This window comes from Oncorhynchus gorbuscha, linkage group LG02 (genome assembly GCF_021184085.1).
Source record: "Oncorhynchus gorbuscha isolate QuinsamMale2020 ecotype Even-year linkage group LG02, OgorEven_v1.0, whole genome shotgun sequence".
NCBI lineage: Eukaryota > Metazoa > Chordata > Actinopteri > Salmoniformes > Salmonidae > Oncorhynchus > Oncorhynchus gorbuscha.
In genome coordinates, this window is record NC_060174.1 from 57,209,263 (window position 1) to 57,226,109 (window position 16,847).

The 16,847-nt window shown below is 44.2% G+C and overlaps 1 protein-coding gene across 2 annotated transcripts in view; it reads right to left on the bottom strand.

Annotated features, from left to right (window-relative positions):
• The window catches only part of abcg4a (ATP-binding cassette, sub-family G (WHITE), member 4a), a 51,992-nt gene that overhangs the window by 11,214 nt on the left and 23,931 nt on the right, over positions 1-16,847 (bottom strand). For both annotated transcript variants that reach the window (XM_046314080.1, XM_046314071.1), the window contains 3 exons: positions 13,982-14,099; positions 13,625-13,757; positions 13,199-13,249 (listed from right to left, as the gene is read on the bottom strand). In XM_046314080.1, coding sequence (XP_046170036.1) covers positions 13,199-13,249; positions 13,625-13,757; positions 13,982-14,037 — 240 coding nt within the window. In that variant the 5' untranslated portion in view covers positions 14,038-14,099. The remainder of the gene's footprint in view (positions 1-13,198; positions 13,250-13,624; positions 13,758-13,981; positions 14,100-16,847) is intronic.

Consider the following 16,847-nt stretch of genomic DNA (forward strand, 5'->3'; position numbering starts at 1 on the left):
CACCTGTTCCTTATCTTTTCCCCTGATTAGAGTCCCTATTTCTTCCCTTGTTTTCCGTTCCTGTCCTGTCGGATCCTTGTCTATTATTCACCGTGCTGTGTCTATGTATTGCCCTGTCGTGTCGTGTTTCCCTCAGATGCTGCGTGGTGAGCAGGTGTCTGAGTCTGCTACGTTCAAGTGCCTTCCCGAGGCAACCTGCAGTTCTTGATCAAGTCTCCAGTCTGTTCTCGTCATTACGAGTAGTATTATGCCTTTTGTTTGTAAAGTAACTTTACTGGATTAAAAACTCTGTTTTCGCCAAGTCGCTTTTGGGTCCTCATTCACCTGCATAACAGAAGGATCCGACCAAGGAATGGACCCAGCGACTACAGATGCTCGTAACACTGCCGTCGAGATCCAAGGAGCCATGCTCGGCAGACACGAGCAGGAATTGTCTGCTGCTCGCCATGCCGTGGAGAACCTGGCCGCTCAGGTTTCCGACCTCTCTGGACAGTTCCAGAGTCTTCGTCTCGTGCCACCTGTTACTTCCTTGCCTGCCGAGCCTCCGGAACCTAGGGTTAATAACCCACCTTGCTACTCCGGGCAGCCCACGGAGTGCCGCTCCTTTCTCACCCAGTGTGATATTGTGTTCTCTCTCCAACCCAACACATACTCTAGCGAGAGAGCTCGGGTTGCTTACGTCATTTCACTCCTTACTGGCCGGGCTCGAGAGTGGGGCACAGCTATCTGGGAGGCAAGGGCTGATTGTTCTAACAATTACCAGAACTTTAAAGAGGAGATGATTCGGGTTTTTGACCGTTCAGTTTTTGGTAGGGAGGCTTCTAGGGCCCTGGCTTCCCTATGCCAAGGTGATCGATCCATAACGGATTACTCTATAGAGTTTCGCACTCTTGCTGCCTCTAGTGACTGGAACGAGCCGGCGCTGCTCGCTCGTTTTCTGGAGGGACTCCACGCAGTGGTCAAAGATGAGATTCTCTCTCGGGAGGTTCCTTCCAGTGTGGACTCTTTGATTGCTCTCGCCATCCGCATAGAACGACGGGTAGATCTTCGTCACCAAGCTCGTGGAAGAGAGCTCGCGTCAACGGTGTTTCCTGCTCCGCATCGCAACCATCTCCCTCCTCTGGCTCAGAGACTGAGCCCATGCAGCTGGGAGGTATTCGCATCTCGACCAAGGAGAGGGAACGGAGGATCACCAACCGCCTGTGCCTCTATTGCGGATTTGATGGACATTTTGTCAATTCATGTCCAGTAAAGGCCAGAGCTCATCAGTAAGCGGAGGGCTACTGGTGAGCGCTACTACTCAGGTCTCTTCATCTAGATCCTGTACTACTATGTCGGTCCATCTACGCTGGACCGGTTCGGGTGCTACATGCAGTGCCTTGATTGACTCTGGGGCTGAGGGTTGTTTCATGGACGAAGCATGGGCTCGGAAACATGACATTCCTTTCAGACAGTTAGACAAGCCTACGCCCATGTTTGCCTTAGATGGTAGTCATCTTCCCAGTATCAGATTTGAGACACTACCTTTAACTCTCACAGTATCTGGTAACCACAGTGAGACTATTTCTTTTTTGATTTTTCGTTCACCTTTTACACCTGTTGTTTTGGGTCATCCCTGGCTAGTATGTCATAATCCTTCTATTAATTGGTCTAGTAATTCTATCCTATCCTGGAACGTTTCTTGTCATGTGAAGTGTTTAATGTCTGCCATCCCTCCCATTTCTTCTGTCCCCACTTCTCAGGAGGAACCTGGCGATTTGACAGGAGTGCCGGAGGAATATCATGATCTGCGCACGGTCTTCAGTCGGTCCCGAGCCAACTCCCTTCCTCCTCACCGGTCGTACGATTGTAGTATTGATCTCCTTCCGGGGTCCACTCCTCCTCGGGGTAGACTATACTCTCTGTCGGCTCCCGAACGTAAGGCTCTCGAGGATTATTTATCTGTGTCTCTTGACGCCGGTACCATAGTGCCTTCTTCCTCTCCGGCCGGGGCGGGGTTCTTTTTGTTAAGAAGAAGGACGGTACTCTGCGCCCCTGCGTGGATTATCGAGGGCTGAATGACATAACGGTTAAGAATCGTTATCCGCTTCCCTTATGTCATCAGCCTTCGAGATTCTGCAGGGAGCCAGGTGCTTTACTAAGTTGGACCTTCGTAACGCTTACCATCTCGTGCGCATCAGAGAGGGGGACGAGTGGAAAACGGCGTTTAACACTCCGTTAGGGCATTTTGAGTACCGGGTTCTGCCGTTTGGTCTCGCCAATGCGCCAGCTGTTTTTCAGGCATTAGTTAATGATGTTCTGAGAGACATGCTGAACATCTTTGTTTTTGTCTATCTTGACGATATCCTGATTTTTTCACCGTCACTCGAGATTCATGTTCAGCACGTTCGACGTGTTCTACAGCGCCTTTTAGAGAATTGTCTCTACGTAAAGGCTGAGAAGTGCTCTTTTCATGTCTCCTCCGTTACTTTTCTCGGTTCCGTTATTTCCGCTGAAGGCATTCAGATGGATTCCGCTAAGGTCCAAGCTGTCAGTGATTGGCCCGTTCCAAGGTCACGTGTCGAGTTGCAGCGCTTTTTAGGTTTCGCTAATTTCTATCGGCGTTTCATTCGTAATTTCGGTCAAGTTGCTGCCCCTCTCACAGCTCTTACTTCTGTCAAGACGTGTTTTAAGTGGTCCGGTTCCGCCCAGGGAGCTTTTGATCTTCTAAAAGAACGTTTTACGTCCGCTCCTATCCTCGTTACTCCTGACGTCACTAGACAATTCATTGTCGAGGTTGACGCTTCAGAGGTAGGCGTGGGAGCCATTCTATCCCAGCGCTTCCAGTCTGACGATAAGGTTCATCCTTGCGCTTATTTTTCTCATCGCCTGTCGCCATCTGAGCGCAACTATGATGTGGGTAACCGTGAACTGCTCGCCATCCGCTTAGCCCTAGGCGAATGGCGACAGTGGTTGGAGGGGGCGACCGTTCCTTTTGTCGTTTGGACAGACCATAAGAACCTTGAGTACATCCGTTCTGCCAAACGACTTAATGCCCGTCAAGCTCGTTGGGCGTTGTTTTTCGCTCGTTTCGAGTTTGTGATTTCTTACCGTCCGGGTAGCAAAAACACCAAGCCTGATGCCTTATCCCGTCTGTTTAGTTCTTCTGTGGCTTCTACTGATCCCGAGGGGATTCTTCCTTATGGGCGTGTTGTCGGGTTGACAGTCTGGGGAATTGAAAGACAGGTTAAGCAAGCACTCACGCACACTGCGTCGCCGCGCTTGTCCTAGTAACCTCCTTTTCGTTCCTGTTTCCACTCGTCTGGCTGTTCTTCAGTGGGCTCACTCTGCCAAGTTAGCTGGTCATCCCGGTGTTCGAGGCACTCTTGCGTCTATTCGCCAGCGCTTTGGTGGCCGACTCAGGAGCGTGACACGCGCCGTTTCGTGGCTGCTTGTTCGGACTGCGCGCAGACTAAGTCGGGTAACTCTCCTCCTGCCGGTCGTCTCAGACCGCTCCCATTCCTTCTCGACCATGGTCTCACATCGCCCTAGACTTCATTACCGGTCTGCCTTTGTCTGCGGGGAAGACTGTGATTCTTACGGTTGTCGATAGGTTCTCTAAGGCGGCACATTTCATTCCCTCGCTAAACTTCCTTCCGCTAAGGAGACGGCACAAATCATCATCGAGAATGTGTTCAGAATTCATGGCCTCCCGTTAGACGCCGTTTCAGACAGAGGCCCGCAATTCACGTCACAGTTTTGGAGGGAGTTCTGTCGTTTGATTGGTGCGTCCGTCAGTCTCTCTTCCGGGTTTCATCCCCAGTCTAACGGTCAAGCAGAGAGGGCCAATCAGACGATTGGTCGCATACTACGCAGCCTTTCTTTCAGAAACCCTGCGTCTTGGGCAGAACAGCTCCCCTGGGCAGAATACGCTCACAACTCGCTTCCTTCGTCTGCTACCGGGTTATCTCCGTTTCAGAGTAGTCTGGGTTACCAGCCTCCTCTGTTCTCATCCCAGCTTGCCGAGTCCAGCGTTCCTCCGCTCAAGCGTTTGTCCAACGTTGTGAGCGCACCTGGAGGAGGGTGAGGTCTGCACTTTGCCGTTACAGGGCACAGACTGTGAGAGCCGCCAATAAACGCAGGATTAAGAGTCCAAGGTATTGTTGCGGCCAGAGAGTGTGGCTTTCCACTCGCAACCTTCCTCTTACGACAGCTTCTCGTAAGTTGACTCCGCGGTTCATTGGTCCGTTCCGTGTCTTCCAGGTCGTCAATCCTGTCGCTGTGCGACTGCTTCTTCCGCGACATCTTCGTCGCGTCCATCCTGTCTTCCATGTCTCCTGTGTCAAGCCCTTTCTTCGCACCCCCGTTCGTCTTCCCTCCCCCTCCCCCGTCCTTGTCGAGCGCACCTATTTACAAGGTACGTAAGATCATGGACATGCGTTCTCGGGACGGGGTCACCAATACTTAGTGGATTGGGAGGGTTACGGTCCTGAGGAGAGGAGTTGGGTTCCGTCTCGGGACGTGCTGGACCGTTCACTTATTGATGATTTCCTCCGTTGCCGCCAGGATTCCTCCTCGAGTGCGCCAGGAGGCGCTCGGTGAGTGGGGGTACTGTCATGTTTTGTCATTGATTATCATGTCTTGTCCCTGTGCTTCCCCTTCTATTCGTTTCCCTCTGCTGGTCTTATTAGGTTCTTTCCCTCTTTCTATCCCTCTCTCTCCCTCTCTGTCATGCAGGTGAAAGAGGACCCAAAAGCGACTTGGCGAAAACAGAGTCTTTAATCCAGTAAAGTAATTACAAACAAAAAAACACAACTTTCACTCGAAATGACGAGGACAAACTGGAGACTCGATCTTGAACAGCAGGTGAACAGCAGGTTGCCTCGGGAAGGCACTTGAACCAGACAGACTCAGACACCTGCTCACCACGCAGCATCTGAGGAAAACACGACACGACAGGGCGATACACAAACACAGCACGGTGAATTCTAGACAAGGAACCGACAGGACAGGAACGGAACACAAAGGAAGAAATAGGGACTCTAATCAGGGGAAAGGATCGGGAACAGGTGTGGGAAGACTAAATGATTGATTAGGGGAATAGGAACAGCTGGGAGCAGGAACGGAACGATAGAGAGAAGAGAGAGCGAGAGAGTGAGAGAGGGAGGGGAGAGAGAGGGATAGAAAGAGGGAAAGAACCTAATAAGACCAGCAGAGGGAAACGAATAGAATGGGAAGCACAGGGACAAGACAAGATAATAAATGACAAAACATGACACTCTCCCTCTCTCACTCTCTCGCTCTCTCTTCTCTCTATCGTTCCGTTCCTGCTCCCAGCTGTTCCTATTCCCCTAATCAATCATTTAGTCTTCCCACACCTGTTCCTTATCTTTTCCCCTGATTAGAGTCCCTATTTCTTCCCTTGTTTTCCGTTCCTGTCCTGTCGGATCCTTGTCTATTATTCACCGTGCTGTGTCTATGTATTGCCCTGTCGTGTCGTGTTTCCCTCAGATGCTGCGTGGTGAGCAGGTGTCTGAGTCTGCTACGTTCAAGTGCCTTCCCGAGGCAACCTGCAGTTCTTGATCAAGTCTCCAGTCTGTTCTCGTCATTACGAGTAGTATTATGCCTTTTGTTTGTAAAGTAACTTTACTGGATTAAAAACTCTGTTTTCGCCAAGTCGCTTTTGGGTCCTCATTCACCTGCATAACATGTGTAGTAATATGATTCATATCGCAGAGACATATCGCAGAGCCATTAGCTAGCTAACATTGAATCTGGTTGGTTAGCTACCTGCAGATCCATGCAGGGTAGTACGTTATGAGTTGGGATTATGGTTCATTGTTTAGCAAGCAGACTACAAAAAAAAGACTTCTCTATGCAAGTAACTATTTCAATAGAATGTTTATGATGTCACTGTGTCAAATGTTGATAGACATAGCTGGTAAATTTGCTCTGGCTATCTACTCTGATTTCAGAGTATTCTCGTCTGAGTGAGCCATGGTGCAGAATAACTGAAGAATTTACGAAGGCTAAACACCCGTTGAATTTGGCCGGTGTCTGTAAACATTGGCAAAAAAAGCTTAATTATATTGTTGCCAGCAGCACAGTTACAGTCACCAACACTCTGAATAACAAAATAACAGCCTAACCAGCTCTGCTAGGGTGAGTGAAATGGTCAGTGTGAGCTGTCCTCTCATTTGTAGTTCGCAAGCCAACCAATGTTAGCCATTTAGCTTGGGTACTTGACTGCTGTTAGGTCAGATCGCTTGGATCAACCCTACTTTTCGGCCAGAGCGTTCAGTGTGCTCCCCGAGAGCGAAACGCTCTGAATTTACAAAAGCCCAGAGCTCACACAGGCACTCCAGATTCAATTTACCCATTTACATTTACATTTAAGTCATTTAGCAGATGCTCTTATCCAGAGCGACTTACAAATTGGTGCATTCACCTTATGACATCCAGTGGAACAGCCACTTTACAATAGTGCATCTAAATCTTTTAAGGGGAGGGGGGGTGAGAAGGATTACTTTATCCTATCCTAGGTATTCCTTAAAGAGGTGGGGTTTCAGGTGTCTCCGGAAGGTGGTGATTGACTCCGCTGTCCTGGCGTCGTGAGGGAGTTTGTTCCACCATTGGGGGGCCAGAGCAGCGAACAGTTTTGACTGGGCTGAGCGGGAACTGTACTTCCTCAGTGGTAGGGAGGCGAGCAGGCCAGAGGTGGATGAACGCAGTGCCCTTGTTTGGGTGTAGGGCCTGATCAGAGCCTGGAGGTACTGAGGTGCCGTTCCCCTCACAGCTCCGTAGGTACCCGTAGTATGAACCAGCCTTTAGTCTTAAAATCTTTGTTTCTTTAGTGAAGCCTCACATATGAATCCTTAATTGTATTTTTTATCTTTATTTAACTTCTTGGATATAGGGGGCGCTATTTTAATTTTTGGATGAAAAACGTTCCCGTTTTAAACAAGATATTTTGTCACGAAAAGATGCTCGACTATGCATATAATTGACAGCTTTGGAAAGAAAACACTCTGACGTTTCCAAAACTGCAAAGATATTGTCTGTGAGTGCTACAGAACTGATGTTACAGGCGAAACCCAGATAAAAATCCAATCAGGAAGTGCCGCATTTTTTGAAACCACCTCATGCCAATGACTCCTTATATGGCTGTGAATGGGCCACGAATGAGCTTAGGCTTTCTGTCGCTTCCCCAAGGTGTCGACAGCATTGTGACATATTTATAGGCATATCATTGGAAGACTGACCAAAAGAGACTACATCTACCAGGTGGTCGCTTGGTGTCCTCCATTGTAATTATTGCGTAATCTCCAGCTGCAGTATTTTTCCGTTCGCTTCTGAGAAACCAACTGTCACAACCGATATATTATCGAATAGATATGTGAAAAACACCTTGAGGGTTGATTCTAAACAACGTTTGCCATGTTTCTGACGATATTATGGAGCTAATTTGGAAAAAAGTTTGGCGTTGTAGTGACTGCATTTTCCGGTCTTTTTCTTAGCCAAACGTGATGAACAAAACGGAGCTATTTCGCCAACACAGACAATCTTTTTGGAAAAAATGAACATTTGCTATCTAACTGAGTCTCGTCATTGAAATCATCCGAAGTTCTTCAAAGGTAAATGATTTTATTTGAATGCTTTTCTTGTTTTTGTGAAACTATTGCCTGCTGAATGCTAGGCTTAATGCTATGCTAGGCTATCAATACTCTTACACAAATGATTGTGTAGCTTTGGTTGAAAAGCATATTTTGAAAATCTGATGACAGTGTTGTTAACAAAAGGCTAAGCTTGTGTTTCAATATATTTATTTCATTTCATTTGCGATTTTCATGAATAGAAAAAGTTGCGTTATGCTAATGCATTATAGTTGAAATATTTTTCTGTCAATTTCTCACCCAAGCAGGATGAACAAACGTGACGTTTTTCGCCTACAAAAATATTCTTTTTGGACAAAAGGAACATTTGCTATCTAACTGGGAGTCTCCTGAGTGAAAGCATTTGAAGTTCTTCAAAGGTAAATGATTTAATTTGGTTGCTTTTCTTATTTTTGTGAAAATGTTGCCTGCTGCCAGCACAGCATTATGCCATGCTAAACTTACACAAATTCTTGTCTAGCGTTGGCTGTAACGCATATTTTGAAAATCTGAGATGACAGTTAACAAAAGGCTAAGCTTGTGTTTGAATATATTTATTTCATTTCATTTGCGATTTTCATTGCGTTATGGTAATTAATGTGCTATGCGTTATGGCTATGATTACGCTCCCGGATACGGGATTGCTCGTCGCTAGAGGTTAACTAGGCAAGTCAGTTAAGAATAAATTATATTTTTTCAATGACAGCCTAGGAACAGTGGGTCAACTGCCTGTTCAGGGGCAGACCGACAGATTTGTACCTTGTCAGCTCGGGGATTTGAACTTGCAACCTTCCGGTTACTAGTCCAACGCTCTAACCACTAGGCTATCCTGCCGCCCCCTTAAAAGAGATGGATGGGTGGGGCTAAAGCTTAAAAGGGTGTGATGCTGAATGGGTGTAGACAAATAAGAGCTCTCCAGTCGGTACCAAAACGTTCAAAGGCCATTTTCTCAAAAGTGAGGTTACAAGTTGATCAACTTTCAAAGCAGAATGACTTACCCATTGTTCCTCAACGGTAGTGTATGATATAACATTTTCTAGCTCTGAGTCTCTACTTTTATCCAATGTAAAGAAAACACTATTTCAAATTTTGCTACATAAGACCAAATCGAGCCAGTCGGTCACAAATTGTTTGTGAAACCAGTTGCTTGACAGTTGTCTTGATTTAACTTCAATAATTGTTCTTGATTATTTGAAAATTATGGTTCTATTGTTTATTTTCTCATTTTCAAGGTGAATCTATTTTCTCACAAAGGGAGGAGAATTTGAGTGTTTTAATTTAAAATACTGTATTTTATGATACAGTGATCTTTGATATATTTTATATTAATCTGACTGATTTGATAAAAATACATCTGCATTTTCTATTGACCAATCCAAACAGATAAAGACTCTTATGTTAATTTGGATTATGTGGATTAATCTGTGATGTACCTTCATTTCTGTGTTTTGATCTTTCAAAGAATAACACTTTCTAGCTTGCTTGCAGGAAAGGTGTTACCTAACTACATTATGTAGGGCAGCCCAGCCCCCGTAGTGGCTCTTCTTATCAACTATAGACAAGAATTTCCTCTGTGTTGTCTTAAAACCTCTTAGGGATAGGGCTGTCTACTGCCCCCGCTGGAGTAATTGCGTGCCCATGGTAAACATAATTTTTTTTGTCAAAAGTTGCTAATATATGCAAATAAAAAATATTATTGAATAGAAAACACTCTAAAGCTTTTAAAACCGTTTAAATTGTGTCTCTGTGTAAAGCAGAACTCTCAAAATATGCATTCTCCCAAACTATCTCTTCTCATCAGAAAACTTATGCCACCTTTCACGTCATCACAGACACCCTCCACAAACAGTTACCGCTCCCAGAACAGTCTCCACGTGTTCAGCGTGATCTCAGCTTTCAATGGGGCTTGTCATTGTGAGAATCGCCCGCTCGCGAGAGTTTGAGCACGCGGTATGCTCCCAGTCAATCAAAAACAGCTGTCACTTTTCTGTGCTTAGTGGTAAAGTGCTCTCTTTCTTCCAAGATCGATTGAACGGTGCCTGTGTTTCTGTTTGTTCTCAAAATTGCTGTACACCTTTATAACATGTTAAAGCTTGATTATGAAGTTAGTTTGACAAGTTAACTAGACATATAATATATAATTTCAACGTTTTGGTGCGCAACTACATCAATTTTGTGTAAATTTCGACCGAAATGTGGGTATTTTGAGAACCGAAAGACGTAGACTTGAAAACTAAATGCTGGTTTGGTAAGTATAATCCCTTCCAGGTCGTTTGATGGAAGAACAACAAAGGTAAGGGAATATTTAATGTATTAATTTTGGGTTTCTGTCGACTCCAAGATAAAGGAGTCATGATGCTACTGTGGGAGCGCCGACTCCATATTATAGTCTAGTGAATGCAAAATGTAACGTTAAAATGAAATGTAACAATGCAATTGCATTTAGAAGAAGTGTATCTTGCTATACATATGTAAAACATGCATATTTAGTCAAAGTTTATGATGTGTATTCCTTGTTAGCTGACGTTATCTGCCGGGGCTATCGTCATTTCTCAGGACATTTGGGTAGCATTTTTTTGAACGATGCATCATTGTAAACAGAGATTTATGGATATATATAGCAATTTATTGAAAATGAATGTACTGTGTAACATGTTATATTACTGTCATCTGATGAAGATTTCAAAAGGTTAGTGAAATGATTTTTCTTTTAATCCTGCGTTTGTTGATTGCATATTTTTTCCTACTTGGCTATGCTAATGAGCTATGTCTGCGGTGGTGGTTTGACATAAATATGTGCTATGTTTTCGCTGTAAAACATTTTAGAAATCTGACTTGCTGGCTAGATAAACAACTCGTTTATCTTTCATTTGAGCTATTTTACTTGTTAATGTGTGGAGGTTAAATATTTTTAGGAATATTTCCTGCGTTCCCTGCGCCACATTCCAGCTGGGGGGGTGGGGGCCCGTGTCCAAATGGGAACTGGTGTCTCTAACAGGTTAAGGGTGCCTCGTTATCTCTCCAACCCCTATTGTCTCATCTCTGAGAAGCAGAGGTTGCATCCTGTAGGTCTGATATCTTTGGAGTTTAACTTTGCAGTAATACTATTGATCAACAAACTCCATTTTATAACTCCATTTTTGAATCCTAACAACTCAGATGCTTATAAAATATTTTAGATTCATTGTCTGTCTCTCTTATTTGTTCCTGACCATCTGTGGTGAATTTCTCTCTCTCTCGGCAATGGCACAAGACATGGTTTCTTTGTTTATTTCTCCCTATCTCTCTGATCATGTCTAGAATAATGCCTTGTAATGCTTGTTAATGCTTTGTGACTTAATCTTATGCTTTGTATAATGTTATCATCCCTTTTACAAAGTAATTAAATACATTTATTGACCTTTCTGTTACTGCAACTCAGCTATTGTCTCTTGCATATTGTTAAATAATCTTTATGGAGTCAGATACACCTTTTAATAGGACAATTGCACAGTCTTATCATGAGTCACATGATGAAATCACCAACAAATTATCATGGTCCAAACACACCAAGACAGTTGTAAAAAGGTTTGGCATGGTACCCCAGATCCTCAAAAAGTTGTACAGCTGCACCATCGAGAGCATCCTGACCGGTTGCATCACCGTCTGGTATGGCAACTGTTCAGTATCCGACCGTAAGGCGCTACAGAGGGTAGTGCGTAAGCCCCAGTACATCACTGGGGCCAAGTTTCCTGCCATCCAGGACCTAAATTTCACCAGACCATCAAGTCTAGGTCCAAAAGGCTCTTTAAAACCTTTTTGGGATAGGGGGCAGCATTTTCACTTTTGGATGAATAGCATGCCCAGAGTGAACTGCCTCCTACTCTGTTCCAGATGCTAACATATGCATATTATTGTTGGTATTGGATAGAAATCACTCTGAAGTTTCAAAAACTGTTTGAATGATGTATGTGAGTATAAGATAACTCATATGGCAGGAGAAAACCTGAGAAAAATCCAACCAGGAAGTGGGACATCTGAGGTTTGTAGTTTTTCAAAGCTTGGCCTACCGAGTACACATTGAGATATGGATAAAGTTGCACTTCCTATGGCTTCCACTAGATGTCAACCGTCTTTAGAAACTTGAATGAGGATTCTACTTTAAAGGAGGGGCTCATGAGACCTCTTTGAGTTAGTGGTCTGGCAGAGTGCCTTGGTCTCATGACGCACGCTCCCGACAGAGTTACCTCTTATGTTAAAAACATCCTAAAGATGTTAAAAACATCCTAAAGATTGATTCCATATATCGTTTGACATGTTTCTAAAGGACTGTAAACGGAACTTTTCAAGTTTTTGTCTGGACGAATTGTCTGCGCCTCATGAAGATGGATTACTGGGCTGAACGCGTTAACAACAAGTGGCTATTTGGACATAAATGATGTCATTTATTGTCGAACTGGGATTCCTGGGAGTGCCTTCTGATCATCAAAGGTAATTTAATATTTATGGTGTTATTTCTAACTTTGTTGACTCCAAAATGACGGATATTCCTCTGGCTGTTTTGAGCGCCGTTTGAGCGCCGTTCTTAGATTATGCTTTTTCCATAAAGTTTTTTAAAAATCTGACACAGAGGTTGCATTAAGGAGAAGTCTAACTTTAATTCTGTGAATAACAGTTGTATCTTTTATCAATGTTTATTATGAGTATTTCTGCAAAATCACTGGATGTTTTGTTATCAAAACATTACTGTACGTAACGCGCCAATGTAAACTGAGATTTTTGGATATAAATATGCACATTATCGAACAAAACATACATGTATTCTGTAACATGATGTCCTATGAGTGTCATCTGGTGAAGATCATCAAAGGTTAGTGATGCATTTTATCTACATTCTGCTTTTTGTGACTCCTATCTTTGGCTGGAAAAATGGCTGTGGGTTTTTTTGACTTGGCTATGACCTAACATAATCATATGTTGTGCTTTCGCTGTGAAGCATTTTTGAAATCGTGATGGGTAGATTAACAAGATGTTTATCTTTCATTTGCTGCATTGGACTTGTTAATGTGTGAAAGGTACATATTTAAAAAAAAAAGAATAATAATTTCTCCTTTTCAGCGGAATGTTGTCGAGCTGCCCTAGAAAGGTTTTAACAGCCATAAGCCTGCTGAACAATAAATCGAATGGCCACCCAGATTATTTACATTGACCTCCCCCTTTGTTTTTACACAGCTGCTACTTGCTGTTGATTATCTATCCATAGTTACTTTACCCCTACCTAAATTACCTCGACTAACCTGTACCCCCGCGCACTGGCTCAGTACCGGTACACCCTGTATATAGCCTCGGTATTGTTATCTTATTGTGTTACTTTTTATTTTATTTTTTACATTAGTTTATTTAGTAAATATTTTCTTAACTCTATTTCTTGAACTGTATTGTTGGTTAAGGGCTTGTAAGTAAGCATTTCACGGTAAGGTCTACAGCTGTTGTATTCGGCGCATGTGACAACATTTTATTTGATGTGAGGTATTTATAATATTATATATCAAATATTATCCCACTACAGTATATTAAGTCAAACTCACCAATTCCTTTTTCACTTCCATGCTCTCTTTCATCTTCAGATTGGCAGCCACCTAATATAAGAGAGACATAACATGAGAAAATGAAGGGTCAGGTCCATGCCAACCACCTTATCCAACAACATTATCTATTCATCTAACAGTGACCTCACCATCATGGTCTCCATGGAATTAATAAGGTTAACTCACCATCATGGCCTCCCGCGTGGTGTGGCATGGCAGCAGCATGTTTAACTGTGATCTCATCATCATAGCCTACATATGTGAGGTGACATCACCATCATGGCCTACATGTCTAACAGAAGGGTGAGCTCACCATCATGACCTCCTGTGTGGTGAGGTATGGCAGCAGCATAACTAACTATGACCTCACCATCATCTCTGTGGTGATCTCACCATCAACATGTCTAACAAGCAAGGTGACCTCACCATCATGGCCTCCCGCGTGGTGAGGTTTGGCAGCAGCATGTCGTCCTGCATGATGTAACAAGACATCTTCCTGAAGCTACGCAAATCCCTCGGCCGCCCGTTCACCAGGATCTGACCCTTCATCCCCGTCTCTCTGTTACACAAACATAGAAACAGACAGTAAATGAGTGACACTGGCATCTGATCTGAGTGATCAGAGACTGTTTTATTCAATATGGTCTTCCTGCATCTTGGCCACTTTCTCAGATCAGAGAAAGTCCATGGTTTCCTATCTCAGTACAGTAGTGTAGGACTGCTATGTAACAGTTCCCCCCCATCTGTTCTCACCTGGACCAAGCCCATTCTGACCCGTCTCACCTGTACCCAGCCAGGATGTTCATCAGAGTGGACTTGCCAGCCCCTGACGGCCCCATGATGCCGATGAGCTCCCTGCTACAGAACCTTCCTGACAGACACTTTAACAGGGCCTTGTAACCTGGGACGGGAAACACAACAGTCAGTAAACAACAACAACAGGCTCCAAACACTTGAGCAGGGCTTTTGCAACCTGAGGGACAAGAAACAAAGCAACACTATGCAACACTCTCACAATCCATACCGACTCTTAACCGCAGGTCTGGGATGATCCACACATTCGCAGTCTGTCAGGATTGGAAACTCACAGGATAAAGCTTGTTTAAAACTATCCTTCTCATGTGTATCTGTGTTGAGGGATCGAAGTTCTACCATGAGTGTCAATCAGTCCAAATTGTGTACGCCTACGCACGTCAATGTTCTAGAATGTTGGACCGTTGGCTTTCATACTTTCGAATTCTCAGCGTTGCCCAACCTATTTCTTAAACTGTCAACACATTCCAATGAATAGAGGATGCATACACGGAACCGCGTTGGTTGGGAAAATTGGGAAGGCGCGCGTTCGGGCTGTGCATCCCAAACTCTCCCGTCTCAGCATTCTGTGGACTGTGATTTATGCTTTAGAAATGTTCATACACACCCGAGGGCATGGGGTTTAATAAAAGAGAGGTGATCAGATGGTAAACAAGTGAAAGGTTGAGAGGGAGGGATGGAAACAGTGAAATGTAAAAGGGATAAGGGGATAGAAAAGGAGGGGAGGGAGACAGAGGGTGATTAAAACCAATAAGGAGAGGTATGGGAGGAGACATCAGGATTAAGACTGGAACAGACAGGGAGATTGAAAGGGGGGATAGAGAGATGGATCGATGAAGAGCGAGGAATATTACATCCCCAGAGCTTTGGCCAACGGTGCCACAGAGTGCATTAAAGCAGGTATATGGCTGTCTGTCAGTTTCACTGCCTATACTGTTCTGGAACTCTCTCACTAGCAACATACATTGAGAGAGCATTACATTAATTCAGAGAGCAACAGTAGTACACAAGGTATGTCTGTCATCAGTCTATACAGCATTGTGGAGCCCTCTCACACTGAGCATCTATAACAAAAACACAACAAAATACAATATACAGAGTGCTTGTTCACATAACATTGGTCACAGTTACAGTTTTTCCATTTATATTTAGAGGTTGGACGTTAGCACATGGGGCACACAGATTGGTTTCACCTCGTTAGTCAGTATGTGTTACACCGGCGCTCGTTTGTCATCTCATTAGTGGGAAGGTGTTTTACCTGTGCTGTCCCAGGGCTCCTGTTGTCTTGAGAGATGTGGAGGTTTAACACCTTTTAGTTTGCTCTCCCTAATTGATTTCTAGACAGACAATCCTTTGTCTGATCTTCCCTGTTTCTGTTTTGCTCCACTTTTTGGTTTGCTTCCTGTCTTAAGTTTGATGTGTTTTTTTTGTTTTGTTTGCCTCTTCTTGGTCAAATTTAGTGGGTGCTAATGGTGGGTGTCTTTCTGGTCCCAGTTGTTGTTGCTAGTCAACTTTCAGTGGACACCCCTGTGAGTGTCTTTTAGAACCCCTCCTAAAACCCCACCTGTTTTGTTTTGGTTGTTTTCAGTGACTCTGTTAGTTCCCCTTTCTGTTTGAGCGACAATTCGTTTTTTTCTTGCTGGGGAAGAGTTACATATCAGCACAATACATTGGCATAGATGCAATATGCATTCCTTGCTCTGATGGAAAAGTAGTGATAAAACCCTGACCCAAATAGCTAAAGAACACCTGCTCTTTCCATGACAGACTGACCAAATGAATCTAGGCGAAAGCTATGATCGCCTTTTATTGTCGTTTATTAAATACACAGTGCCTTGCAAAAGTATTCATCCCCCTTGGCGTTTTTCCGATTTTGTTGCATTTACAACCTGTAATTTAAAAAGATTTTTATTTGGATTCCATGTAATGAACATACACAAGATAGTCCAAATTTGTGAAGTGAAAAAAAAAAAAAATTGTTTCACAAAATACAAAAAAAAAACAACAACTGAAAAGTGGTGCATGCATATGTATTCACCCCCCCTTTGCTATGAAGCCCCTAAATAAGATCTGGTGCAACCAATTACTTTCAGAAGTCACATACTTAGTTAAAAAAGTCCACCTGGACTTCATTACTCCCTGATTACTTATCCTTTATATAGCTCTCTTTTGTTATCAGTTTTGGTTAGGCAGTATTGATTATGTTTTTTTGTCGGATGTTTGTCTTGTATCGTTCTATGTTCGTTAATATTAAACTCACTAACTGCACCTGATTCCTGACTCCCTGCGTCAACATTACAGAATAATGCCTCACCAAATGGAAGCAGCAGTTAATGACGACATCTCCCAAATGGTCAGCGAACAGGGACACCTACTTTACCAACATCATGACCAGCTGGCACAACTGGATGAGGTCCTGCACATTCTTCAACGTCTCGACAATTCACTAGGGGCGCCACCTCAAACAAGCGGAGGACAAGTCGACCCAGTGAGCCTGCACCCCAGCCCATCCAACAGTCCGCCCAGGTCAGCGATGCCCGTTTGTCCCTTCCCTCTATTCCACTCATCAGATGGGAGCCCCCACCACGGAGAGGTCCAAGGTTGCCACGGTTATTTTCCTGCTGACCGGACAGACATTGGAGTGGACTATGGCCATCTGGGAGAAAGGAGGAGCTGGGATCCTAAGAGGGGTTCATGGCTCTGTTCACAGGGGGTCTTCGACCATCCACTGGAGGGCAGAGAGGAGGGGGAGCACCTATGCTAACTACAGCAGGATGACCACAGCGCAGTACATGCTCACCTTTTGGACAGTGGCAGCATGCAGCGCATAGAATGA